At 31.5% G+C, this 13,644-nt stretch overlaps 2 protein-coding genes across 4 annotated transcripts in view; both read left to right on the forward strand.

Annotated features, from left to right (window-relative positions):
* Positions 1-507: 507 nt before the first annotated feature.
* Positions 508-4,484, forward strand: LOC143078223 (uncharacterized). 2 transcript variants are annotated; one of them, XM_076253153.1, is made up of 6 exons: positions 508-601; positions 1,251-1,414; positions 1,905-2,009; positions 2,430-2,509; positions 3,348-3,621; positions 4,002-4,484. In XM_076253153.1, exons 2-6 carry the CDS (start codon positions 1,258-1,260, stop codon positions 4,409-4,411), a joined length of 1,026 nt encoding a protein of 341 aa, XP_076109268.1. In that variant the 5' UTR covers positions 508-601; positions 1,251-1,257; the 3' UTR covers positions 4,412-4,484. The 2 variants fall into 2 exon arrangements, with proteins under 2 accessions (XP_076109268.1, XP_076109269.1); XM_076253154.1 differs by lacking the exon at positions 1,251-1,414 and having other exon boundaries at positions 513-601.
* A 4,777-nt stretch (positions 4,485-9,261) lies between these two features.
* LOC143079953 (CD109 antigen-like) overlaps positions 9,262-13,644 on the forward strand; it is a 29,808-nt gene continuing 25,425 nt past the window's right edge. Inside the window, exons 1-6 of one of the 2 annotated variants that reach the window (XM_076255580.1) lie at positions 9,262-9,361; positions 10,529-10,648; positions 11,114-11,297; positions 11,961-12,129; positions 12,315-12,385; positions 13,023-13,077. In XM_076255580.1, the coding sequence (XP_076111695.1) occupies positions 10,542-10,648; positions 11,114-11,297; positions 11,961-12,129; positions 12,315-12,385; positions 13,023-13,077 (586 nt within the window). In that variant the 5' untranslated portion in view covers positions 9,262-9,361; positions 10,529-10,541. Of the gene's footprint in view, positions 9,362-9,610; positions 9,630-10,528; positions 10,649-11,113; positions 11,298-11,960; positions 12,130-12,314; positions 12,386-13,022; positions 13,078-13,644 lie in introns of those variants that run through there. The other variant, XM_076255581.1, reaches the window with a different exon arrangement.

The raw sequence follows: 13,644 nt of genomic DNA on the forward strand, positions 1-13,644 counted from the left end.
AAAAACTACATGTCTTAGACTGAGTATTACAAATTCAAATCTTGTAAATGATACAAGTTACTGTCCGATTTTGACATAATCTCCAATAAAACTTTTATTTTGAAACCAAATGCCGTTATTCAATGATATTTCATCAATTAAAAAAGTGACAACATAGGTGTTTCCATTAACGATCTATGAATTTTTATTTTGCCATTTCAAGTTTTTTTGCAATGCCGAATCGATGTGCACGCAACTGCGTGTTAGCGTATGGGGAGCTACGCGCCTGGGCCAAGGAAAACTCAAAACTGCAAAAATTTCAGAGAGTGGGTGTCTTGATTGCTGTTCTTCATATAAACAACATTCTTCTAACACAATAAATGATAAAACACTGTTGACACATTCCTGACAAATCCATTATAACTTATTGGCCGTCATCACGCAGAAAAAACCCAGAGAATCGGAGAAAACTATGCGGCGGCGCTGCTGTCATACTTCGACGTCATAAATATCTCCAATGTCAACGTTATTGTCGAAGTATCGGCAATACACTGAAGCGGGATTAATTTTTAGAGGTCCTGTTCAGCTTTTTGAAAGTTTGAAAAATCGAAACATAAGTCTGGTGAGTACTCTTATTCCACTTTATTTCAAGTCACGTGTTTTTCCTCCAGTTATTTATTCAAAAGACAAGTTTGAAACTTGAAACCTGTTTTCAAGAAATTGTAGTATGATCTCTTATCAAGCAAAGACAATATATTTATCACTGGTTCTTAACTTAACGTAAAACGTATTAGGTTTTGATGAATTGGAAGAATTCATATTGCCTCAACAAATGATATATATATACTATTTTGACTATATTATTTTGTCACTGTTGGACTTGAAATGCAGGTTTTGACATTGCTTCTTGAAAACGCTAAATTAGCAAAATGTGTTTTGGTAATAGCGTTATTTCTACATGCAAAAAGTTTAGAATACAAAATATTTATAGAACAAAAACCGAAAAGACCCAGAACTGACGAACAGAAACGATCACTTCGGTGAACGATTGGATTAGCCGACGTTGCAATGATCTAAACCAACCTAAAAAATCCTCTTCAATGTATATACATTTTTCAGGTAGAACTATGAATAATCAATAATAGTAAACACATTCTAGATTGCATAATCCAGAAGATTTCAAAATTAAAAAAAAAAAAATAAAAAAAAAAGGGAATGGATGATAGAAATTTTATGTTACATTAACTAACAGTTGGTTCAACAATTAATAGGTTTATAATGGCTATGTCCAATCAAGAAAAAGAAAAGGAACGCTTCTCTGTGTCTGGCTTTTGTGAGGCCATATTAAGTACAGCTGAATTTGAGTGTTCGCTTGAAGACATTCTAGACAAGAAGGCCGCTGAGGCAAAGAGGGCAGTCTGGAAAATGGAAATAAGTATGTCATAGTATCAGATTCTAATATAATGTGGATAAGCCGGTCAATTGTCCAATAAATATATTCCTTTTGAGTCTGTCATTGTATTAAAACCTGCATTTTTTTCCTCAATTTTGTTAAGTGTTTCCTGTAGTACATGTATTTGTCTACGTTTGATAGTTTTCTCTTTCGTTTCAAATTTAAACTGAAAATTACACAATGATTGAAATACCTTCAGTCATCTATAGGTCAATATACGACCTTCAGTCATCTATAGGTCAATATACGACCTTCAATGGCAGACAAAGGTCGTATACAATAGCACGAATATGTGTCTCTTAAATTCGCGAAAAATCTATATTCGACAATCAAAAAAGAGCGTAACATATGAACAGTTCAATTAATTCTTTTCCAACTTCATTTTTTCATTTAAAATTGATTATAATTCATAAATGAAATGAAATAGCATATTTTCCTCATTTGAAGATTTATTTGATTTATTTTAAAATAGAAAGAGAAAATAAGGTAGAGAAGAGATCAGAAAAAGATGAAAGTATGAATATAGAAGAAAAGAGATCAGAAATAGATGTTGATATATCAACAGAGCAAAGACGGGGTAATTTTTCTTTGATATTTTTGCCGATATATCGCTGTAACGTTTGCTGGTTGAGTATCTTTTAAAAAAAAAAGTGTATCTGGTTGCTTATGAAAAAAATACGAAGATGTGGTATGGTTTGCAATGAGACGAATTTCCACAAGAGACAAAATGACATAAAAATTCAAAACTGTATGTCACAGTACGGCCTTTAATAATGAGTAAAACTCATACCGCTTAGTCAGTGTTTCTATTGGGAAAGTTTATCAAATTTTCTTCACTGAATATGACAATTCTATTAAAATCAGAAAAAAAGCTTTCCTATTATCTCAGATGTAAGTTTTTATTTTTAACTCTAAGTTCGTTGTTATAACTGCTGGAACTAATAAAACGAAATGCCGATAGAAAAAGCAAGTAATGTGAATATTTTTTTCTTTCTAGAAATGATTATAACAAAGCCGATCCACGTGCAGAGAATTGGAGATAACCCATTGAAGAATGCCGTCGGACATGCCAATAAGGTACAATAGAAAATTAAGGGGACATTAGTATGGTGTAGGGGTTAAAGATGATAAGAATTCAATGTTATATTCTAAGTGGAACAGTGTTTTCATTGCTGTTTATATATTCACAGTGAATTGATGGCCAATCGGTCAATGTACTCACCTCTGACAGCAAGACCCAAAACCCATTTTTTATTTACAGCTAATTTCCTAATGCTTGTAGAGTAAAACTTTGGTTGGCTTGCTTGCTCTGTTTGTACAAACGTTTACTCAAGCATTTTATTTAAAATTGATATCTTTAAACAATATTTATAAGCATAGTAAACCCGTATACTATATTTAAATGGAGTGGACGTTATTCCATATTAAATTATACAATACTCAATAAAAGCAAGCAAGCTAACCAAAGTATTGCTCTACATGCAGTAGGAAATTAGCTGTAAATAAATTGTAATCTTGAAATATACTCTACCCTTCTGAATTTGCTTTGGTTAAACAGGTAGATGGACGTGCCTAGTTTATTATTTTCTAAATAGTAGAAATTAAAGTTCTTCCATTTATAAAGCCAAATTAAGATTGATTTCTTTGTGTTCATATGCTAGTGGGTTTCTGATGGTTATATTGAAAATCACGGTATTTTTAAAGGGTCATTTGAATTTTATGTATGTCATTATTCTTGATAAAATTAACAAATTGTTTCAAATTAAAAACAGCTTTTTTTTTGCCATTTTGATAAAAAAAAATATTACTAAGCTCTTCGTTTTGAACCGTATTTTGAAATTTATCTTAAATGAGTTATCAAAATGTTTGCAACGTTTTCAATATCAAATTTACTTATGTTGTATAATCATTATAGGATCCAGTCCAGAATTCTGAATCTAAAAGATCAATTAATGACAAAGAAACGATGAAGGATGAAAAGAAAAGGAAAAGAGAAATGAAGAAAGAAGAAAAATTACTGGAGAAAAAAGCCAAAGAAGAAGAACAGAATGTTAAAGCACAATATAAAGCAATCGACAAGAGTAATAAAAAATACTCAAAAGATGTCAAGTCAACAATGAAGAAGGAAGAAAAGAGGAAAGTACAGATGAAAAAGATGGGTGAAAAAGCACAAAGGATGTTGGAAAAAGGTATTTCATGAATATGTCTACCTTCTTCAGTCTTTTCCTTACTTCCTTAACGAATATTGATGGTTGCCATTGACGTTCTGACTTCAACATTCACGTGCCAAACAATAAGAGAAATGAACAAATTTCTTATTCAATTATCATATTTCACATTTTTATGATATTATTGATAAAAATTAATTGGTTAGTTCAGATTTCCGAGCACTTAAAAAAACAGGAATAATTTGTGTTACATTTTGCAATTTTATTAGGTATATCTTGATAATGTCGGTTACAAGAGAGTAAAACGTTGACACGCAAATTTCGTATCAACACTGCCAAAAAGTAGAAGATTGCACTGAATTAAAAACATTGAAATTCTACATCTATGTTTATCTTTACAGAAATGAAGAAGATCGAGATAGAAAGAGTAAAGGATGAAAAGAAGAAACTAGTCCAAGCTATTGATGTTGCGAAGGAAAAACAAAATGATTCGAAAATAGTCAAAACAAATGAGGAGACAGAGAAAAACGAAGACGAAAACATGAACAAGGATCAAACTATCAATGTTGATGGGGGGAAACAAAATGATTCAGAGAATACACAGAAAGAGGCAGGGACGATTGAAGAAAGGAAAACTAATTGCGATGTCATTGAAAAGGGTGAAAGAAAAGAAAATGACAAAAAAGACGCAAAAGACATTGAAATCAGTACCAACAATCCTATAAAGAAAACTACATTTGCTGCAAGAATCAGTGGATTCTTCCGATCCTTATCGTGTATCAAAGGAGAGAAGAAAAGCAAAGATGTATGATGATGAACTGTTGTTATTTATTTTTATATTTTTTACGTTTCATTTTCTTAATAAAAAGTCAAAATCATTGTTATTTAGCCTTGAAAAACCTGTTTTATTTTTAGACTTTAATTTAGCTTCAATCTATTATTTATTATAGTCAGCTAAAAAAGGCCCCGACATACTTTATGTAAAGCAATTAAACGAGAAAACTAACGGCCTTATTGATGTACAAAAAAAAAAAAAAAAAAACAAATATGTTGAAGACCGTACCTTGACCTATAATAGTTTACTTTTATAAATTGTGGACAATTTGATGGAGAGTTGTCTCATTGGCACTCATACCACATCTTCCTATATCTATGTAGCACATCAACAAACGATAACCATTGAATAAAGGGCTCCTGACTTGGGACAGGCACTTACAACCAGAATGTGGCGAGGTTAAACATGTAAGCGGGATCGCAACCACTCCCTAACCTTGGACAGTGGTGTAATAGTAAAACACAAGAATGAACTATAAAAATCTGTAGAAAAATACTTAACTCATCAGATGGATACGAATAGAAAAACATCTAACAAAACACAGAGTGGACTTGGCCGGCTAGCTGTAGATCCCAACAACAAAAAGATACTAAGTACAATCAGAGAGTACAGTACTCGCAGTTACTAACTAAGACTAAAAACTTAATACATGCCCGCTTTTAGCTCATCTGGCCCAAAGGGCCAAGTGAGCTTTTCTCATCACTTGGCGTCCGTCGTCCGTCGTCGTTAACTTTTACAAAAACTTCTCCTCTGAAACTACTCGACCAAATTTACTAAACTTGGCCACAATCATCATTGGGGTATCTAGTTTAAAACTTGTGTCCGGTGACCCGCCAAACCAACCAAGATGGCCGCCATGGCTAAAAATAGAACATCGGGGTAAAATGTATATTTTGGCTTATAACTCTGAAACCAAAGCATTTAGAGCAAATCTGACACGTGGTAAATTGTTTATTAAGTGAAGATCTATCTGCCCTGAAATTTTCAGATGAATCGGACAATGGGTTGTTGGGTTGCTGCCCCTGAATTGGTAATTTTAAGGAAATTTTGTCCGTTTTCGATTATTATCTTGAACATTTTTATATATAGAGATAAACTGTAAACAGCAATAATGTTCAGCAAAGTAAGATCTACAATTAAGTCAACATCATCAAAATGGTCAGTTGACCCCTGAAGGAGTTATTTCCCTTAATAGTCATTTTTTTACCAATTTTTCGTTAATTTTTATAATCTTTTACAAAAATCTTCGCATCTGAAACTACTGGACCAAATTTAACCAAACTTAGCCACAATCATCATTAGGTTATCTAGTTTAAAAATGTGTGCGGTGACCCGGCCAACCAACCAAGGTGTAAAATGTAGATTTTGGCTTATAACTCTGAAACCAAAGCATTTAAATCAGATGTTACCGTTGAAGGGGTTATTAACCTGTAAATTTTGTAAAATATTACTTGGAGTAAAAAAGTCTACTCCTGATTTTATGATTTATGGTGAATTGGGGAGATATCCCTTAGATATTTCAATTAAGTTACGAATGATAAACTATTGGTCCAAGTTGGTAACCGGAAAACCTGACAAATTGCCTTTTATTTTGTATAACTTAGCAACTGTCAAATATGGTACAAATATTTGATGGTTAAAACAAGTCAAATCAATTTTAGACACGTGTGGCTTGTCATATGTATGGGACAATATCTTTTTTGTAAATAAAACATGGCTACATGTAACCATCAAACAGAATTTAATAGATTAATTCAAACAAAAATGGCTAGCAAGCCTACAGGAATCACCAAAAGCATTAAATTATCGTTTATTTAAAGATACTTTGGAGTTTGAGAAATATTTAGATATTTTGGATGACAGGCAAATATCCTTATTTCTTTAATTTATAACTTTGAACATGAAATTTCCAATAGAAACTGGAAGATGGTAAAACATAGAAAGAGAAAACAGAAAATGTGTATTGTGTAATTCAGATGCCATTGGTGATGAATACCATTACATTTTTAATTGTTCAGCTTTTGATAACTGTAGAAAACAATGTATTGCATTTTACTATAGAAATAGACCAAACATATTGAAGTTTTATGACTTAATGAATTCAAAAAAATGTACAGAACTGAACGAACTATGTTAACTTATTAAGGAGATCAATAACAAATTGAACTTTTCTGGGTGAACAAATGTGAATGCCTCTATCTACTTTCGTACATTATTTATTTATGTAATTGTATTGAAATATGTATAATTATCTCTATACCTTTGTAATTTGGTTTGTGAGAATAAAGATATATACATCTAACCTTGGAGTCAACAGCGTGTGTTACATTGTCCAAATTGCGTTCGCTCATGATAAATCGAATGAAGGAATTTGTTAAAGTAAATTTAACTATAATTATTTAAAAGAAATATGGCCTTGAGTTTTTTTATGGACTAGAGTCCCCGTGACGAGTTTCAAATCGAATACAAATCTTTAAAGGAAAATAAATTCCGACAATTTGAACTGCAATGGTAGAAATATGCCGATCGTTGGTTCCATTGTAGAGATAAGCTGTTCTTATATAGTTTGATTAAAACAGTGCCTCATAAAAAAATGTGTAATTTTCAAAAAGTCTTATTGTTTTCTCGTTTGAATTGTTTTACATTGTCATATCGGGGCCTTTTATTACTGACTATGCGGTATGGGCTTTGCTCATTGTTAAAGGCCGTACGGTGATCTATAGTTGTTAATGTCTGTGTCATTTTGGTCTTTTGTTGACAGTTGTCTCATTGGCAATCATACCACATCTTCTTTTTTATATTTCAATTTTCACTAAAATCACAGTTGGCGAGAAGAAATATCTAATCACACTTAAATTGACACCCAGATACAAAGAATGCATTCTCAGATCCAATCATTTTGGGAGAGGGGTTCAAAATCGAGGAAAAAAAGGGTTCCTATCCCTGACCCTCCATTTTGAATCCGCCAATGCATAATTGCATATCGGTTATGAGTGTTCTTTGGTGCTAAACATTACTACAAAATCATGCAAAATCTACCACTGAAATTAATATGATGTTTTCTGGTTCTTTTTTTAATTTTAATTTTAATTTTTATTTGAGACTACTTGGACACTGTTATAGTAGTCTCACATTTTATACTTTTTTTCCATTCTAAATTCCAGAAATTTTCGACAACTCTCTGATTGTTTGGGCTCTCCATAATGAGTGCTTAAAAAAACACCTGTATGTGGTTTGCAAGGAATGCGTTTGCTTGTTAAAACAACAGTATTAAAAGTACTGCCATATTTTTTCCGTTAATCAAGCTGAGGATATGAATGACTGGAAAATTTACGACATGTATTCATATACCGGTATCACATATCCCCGTTTTTTGTTGCAGTGAGTGCATGTTAGTCAATAGCACTCCATTTAACTCATTCAATTCATTTAGGGACTATAATCATATCTTGTAATTGTGTTCAAAGGGACTTTTTATTATGAAATCAGTTGAAAAGAAATACCAAGTGATGACAATTCTTAGATCTCACAGTGGTCATTAGGGTTTGCTATGCTTAACTATTTAGCTTGCCTAATACAAAGCGGACTAGAAAAACGGACTTAAAATGCAAATGGTGGTATTTATATCCTGTGCAACAATTATTTTTTTTTAGGGGGGAGGGGTGTTATTGTGCCGTGTGGATTGATGTGTCAATGAAATACATCTCACCAAAGGATAGCTAAATGTTACTCAAAATGTAACTTTTAAAAGAAGTCAGAGGACAGTCAGTGAGTTACTATACCTGATATCTCCATCATTGAAATGGTTTATCATTAAAAACAGGGTCACTAAACTAGGATAATCCGTGAAAACATAGGTACTTGGGGACAGGACACGTACCTATATATTATGCGTGAAAATGGTTGAAAATGATCGAATTATATGAATTATAGCCTAGGACAGAGACTTTATTTAGTAAAGAAAGTCCATGCCTAGGATCTTAAAGTAGCTTGGTGATTATACTAGGGCTAGTCGCTATAATCATGATCCCCAGGTGTGTGTATATATCTTTAATTCTCCAGTGTACTTTAAAATAAAATATGACAGATGTCAGGTTTGTCAAAAAAATAACCATCCAGTCGGACATCCAGCAGAGTCAAAATGAAAAGGATTGGACCAGCTACAGGTCACACTAAATAGATGAGTATTTTTCTAAATAGGTAAATTTTATTTAACATATTTATTCACAGCTCAGTATGGTGTTTAAATATATAACTGTTACACGAAAGCTCTGATCTTTTCAGTCTGTCCACGCTATACATCATTGAGGGATACCTATATACAAAATATTAATAAAATCTTTAATAATTTCAATTTTATTAAATTGCAGTCAGCTATAACAGTGAGGCATATGACTGCACTTTTAAATAGCAGTCTACCAGTCATTATAAAAATCACCATAAAGTATATTAATGTTCGTTTTTTATTGAGAACATCTGTATAACTTGTGTTTCTTTTAATATGCAACCTAATCTTTGTTTTTTTTGTTTTGCTTGTTTGTTCATGAACATTAATAATGTGTTTAAAACTGTCGATATTTATAGTTTTTTGTCTTTCGGCTTAGCTGTGAATACCACTGTCACTCTAATAACTATTCATAATTGTCATCATTTTATTGTCTTAATTTTGTATGCCATAACCATTTAATGTAAATGTGTTTGTGCTAATAAATATTGTCTATTTTCTATTGTCTATTAAATTTGATGTATTTTTTAAATCATTACGTCGCCAAAATAAAACAGAGGCCATATTTCAAATTTCCCGCGTACTCATACTCTGACTGGACTTATAAATTCCGAAGGAAAATTGAATCGAGGCTGCATTTTACCTTGACCTTTTAGTCACAACTCAGGTATTCGTAACCGAAAACTAGAAAACTTTTACAGGTGAGTACGTTTTTTAAGACCATTTTCAATTAAAAATATATATTGTATAGAACAACGAAAGTTATTATTGAGAAAAACTTCCAATCACACCTGTAGTCATCATGCTCACCTGTGTTCACAGGTGTGTTGTTTCAAATGTTTATAACTGGACCGCCATTTCCGTAGAATTAGTCACAATAATAACAGTGTCATGTAATTATTATCGTTGCAACGAAGAAAACAAGTGTTTTATTTAATATTTCAGTGTGAATCGTTTTGATAAGAACAGGTAATAGTTTTAAATAAATGTTATTAGGATAGTTTCACCTGAGAAAAGGCACTTCCGGTTTACTTCCTGAAGTTCATTTTACCACAAATTGGTAGTTTTTGACAAATTTACTGTTTTAACAGGTTATTTAGTTACATTTCACTCTTTGGGTGATTTTTTTGCAATAAATGCAAATAATTCGGGGATTTTCGCTCAAGTAAATCTATTTAAAAAAGGAGCAGTTATATGATTGCCAATCATATGTTAATTTTATAGGTACAAAAGCATTATAAAAGTTTAATCTTTAGCAAGATAGGATATTGTTGTACGCGGACCTTTTTACCGAATGCATTTTTTCTTCAAAATTTTTCCTAGTGTGATACTATAACCCCTTTTCATGTCAATAGTCAGGTATCAATCATCACCATTCACTAATGACTTATGACTAAGCTTTGCTGATTATCATTTATATGAATTTAATTTGCCAAACAGATTAATTCATTTAATATATTTTTTAAACCCCTTGTTGAACATGAAAGATGCACCTAAACATATGAATGATGTTCACCAAAATAACAATGTTTTTGATGGAAATGCAAAGAACTCGTAAGTGGTATATTCTCATAAATGGGTATTATATATACAATAACCATTCAGTATTTTCCCTAGGCTATTCAAGCATAGCAGTACCGCTACGCATCAATTTCGACCGCCATGCTTTCATTATTGCCGCTATGCACCCCGGCATTAACTTTGGCAAAAAATGGACTCAAAGTGGTGTGTTCAATTCAAAAATCATCATTGATTTGTTTTATTCTAAAATACCTGAAAGTTCTCTTTACAACATAATTGTCTCAATGCATTTGAAGTATTCAAGATTGAATAGTTTGATTTTCATACACATTTATTTTGAATTTTAGATGTTGTCATAAAATGCTGGTATACCTATTGCTATTGTCTGTCCTGGTGCAGACAGGATGGACACAAACTAGAGACACTGTTATAACTAACACTGATGGATACAAGATGGATAGAGCCCCGTAAGTTATGATTAATAAGATTAATGTCCTACTTATTTTAAAAGTTGGCATGGTTTTAGCCTTAATAGGAAATTTTTTAAAGTGTGTTTTTAACAATTATGTAAGGCATTTAGTATAAAAAAAACTGACATCCATGTTAAACTTATTTAGCTGATTTAGTAATTTTGACAATCAGACAGGAGTTGATTGGACTTTCACTGAGGTAAATGATTTAGCTTCACTGAAAACATCGCTGACTTTAAGATTAAGAACAATTGCTGTTCTTTAAATTGATTTAAATCAAAGTGAAGACACATATGTTCAACATTTTTTTATTCACAAAAGTTTACCATAGTCATTCTGATGTTTGATATTTCTAAAATCTTTCATATGTCCGAACCGTGTTTATATATAATTATTTAATTATTTATATTTTTTTCTTTAATTGTTCAGTGGATAAATAATTACATTTTCTTCTATTTATAGCACCTTCTTGGTGGTGGCGCCTAAAAGAATCAGACCAAGTATGGTCATTCAAGTCTTTGTGACTATTCTACGACTAGAATATCAACAAGTTAATGTGAAGATATCTGTGGTTGAGGGAAAAGTGATGTATGCAGGATCTGAATTAATGTTTGATCGTCCTGGAAGCAGAATAATGCAAATGAGGGTATGTATCTAATTAAAAAAAAAATTGTACACTAGAATTTTAATAAAATGTGTAATCATATCAACAGAAAAAAAATGTGAAGCAAAACAAAAACACTGCGTTTGTATTTTTTTAGGTTTGACTCTCAAATAAGGAAAGTCCTGTTAAGGTGTTACCCAACACCTTCACTAAAATTAATTTGGCTCGTTTAATTTTCATAAAATTTTGACAAAGTATTTACTTTGACCCTTTGAAAAAAAAATATAAAAATTTTAAAATATTTGAACCAACCAATTTATCAGAATAATTACACTGTTTATATAGCAGTTTGACAAACACTAATTTTGATTATTGAGAAGCTTAATATTCCCTTAATAATGCAATTTGATTAAAACGTTTAGCTGATTTCACAGAGTTATCTCCCTGTAGTGTTAGGTACCACCTTAAACATCCAATGTTTGGTCATAAAAATTCCCTACACAGCATTTAGTAGTAGTGTTTTGAACCTGTACCTTATACATGTGCATGATTCACTTCCATGTATGATGACAAAAGATGACTATCAGTCAAAAGAATCAGACAAATTTTATGGAAATGTACAATATATTAATGTCCTAAATTGCAAGAATATGAATTGTGTGATCGACATTATTCATACATTTTTTCCAAATAATTTTATTTTAGATGCCTGGCAATGCTCAAGAAGGAAACTATATTTTAAGAGTGGAAGGCAGTGAATATGGAAGTAACAGTGGGAATATATTTTTTAATGAGACCAGATTAGAATTTAGTCCCAAACAGGCTTCATTATTAATACAGCTCAGTAAACCTATTTATAGACAAAGTCAGACCGGTAAGTAGATTCAAAAGCAATATAATGTCCAAATAAAATTCCAAGATACAGTTAAAAAAAATGGAAATTTTTGCAGCATGATTTCTTGGGAGGGTTTAACATAATAAAAAAGTAACCATGCAAATTAAGTGTGTTTACAGTATTTGGTAATGATAAACACTATTTTGATTTTTTTCTTATTTCAGTGCATTTCAGAGTGGTACCAATTTTGCCAAATTTAATGCCTAAATATGGGAGTATGACCATATATGTACATGTAAGTAAAGATATTTGTAGCTTATACATACTCATTTTCATTATACCTACAAAATCTAGCAGTATGTTACCCTGAGAAAACTGATTTTATAGATTTTTGGCCGCTGAACATCAAACATCTAATATTACTTGTATTTCAGGAGATAAGCTTATTGAATATGAACATGATGAATATATCCATCTTTTACCGGAGTTTGATTTTCAACTTGCTATTAAATTTCAAGTATGTAGGAAGATGAGTTATCCTACCTGGATACATTTTATCTGAGACCAAACCAACCACATGCTTTTCTGACATTACAAATTGTAAAACAATCCAACAAAACAAACAGAACAGCCTGATTTTTTGCTTAATTTGCTTAATTTGAATAAAACAACATACACATTATGGCAGACAACAACAATAGACAACCAATAGAACACATGTTCCTATAACAGGCACAGAACAAATGTGGTTGTGAACACTCAATCCTGTCCTAACCTGTGACAGTACTTCTGTTGTAATAGTACATAAAAAGAATTTAAAAATATTAGCTCATAATGGATTGGCTGTTTGATTTAATATATGTTCAGCAAAAAATAATGAAGATAAGTTTCCTTTCAGTACCTTGCCATAATGTGTTTTTATTTAATTTTAGGATCCAACAGGTTTCCCTGTAAGAAGATGGTTGGCTGTTCAAACAAATGCAGGAGGTAAAAATAAATAAAGAAAAGATAAAAAATAAACCAAAACAAATTAAACACCTTTACACTTTAAATTTTATTTGCTGCATGCAGCAATTATTCAACGAATTCTGGGTCTTAAAAAAGTTTGGTCCATTTATATATACTTGTAAGGTATTTTGTATTAAGGAATAGATATGTATTTTTTAGTTATAAGATTTTAAGCATGGTTGTGAACAATGTGGAATATTTAAAAAAAAATTGTTGTTCTCTCTATAACAAAACCCAACCAAAGCAGAGAGTTTCTACTGAATTTTCTTATTTGGGGATTTGAGGGATTGTCAAAAACCTCTTGATGGTCCGTCTATATCCTAATAGTGATTAAGTTGAAAAGAAACTGTAAAAATCTGACATCAACAACAAATTCTCTGAAAATAATAAATTTAGTATGACAAAAGACAACTGAAGAAGTTCCCGACTCTGTGACATGTGGCTGGATGAAAAAGTAAAATATAAGTACAAATATGCATAAATGCTTGATCCTTTGTTAGAAGTGTCGATCATCTTTGTTTTCGAAATTCCAATAGGGAACATACT

The sequence above is a fragment of the Mytilus galloprovincialis genome, chromosome 6 (assembly GCF_965363235.1).
Source record: "Mytilus galloprovincialis chromosome 6, xbMytGall1.hap1.1, whole genome shotgun sequence".
Taxonomy (NCBI): Eukaryota; Metazoa; Mollusca; class Bivalvia; order Mytilida; family Mytilidae; genus Mytilus; species Mytilus galloprovincialis.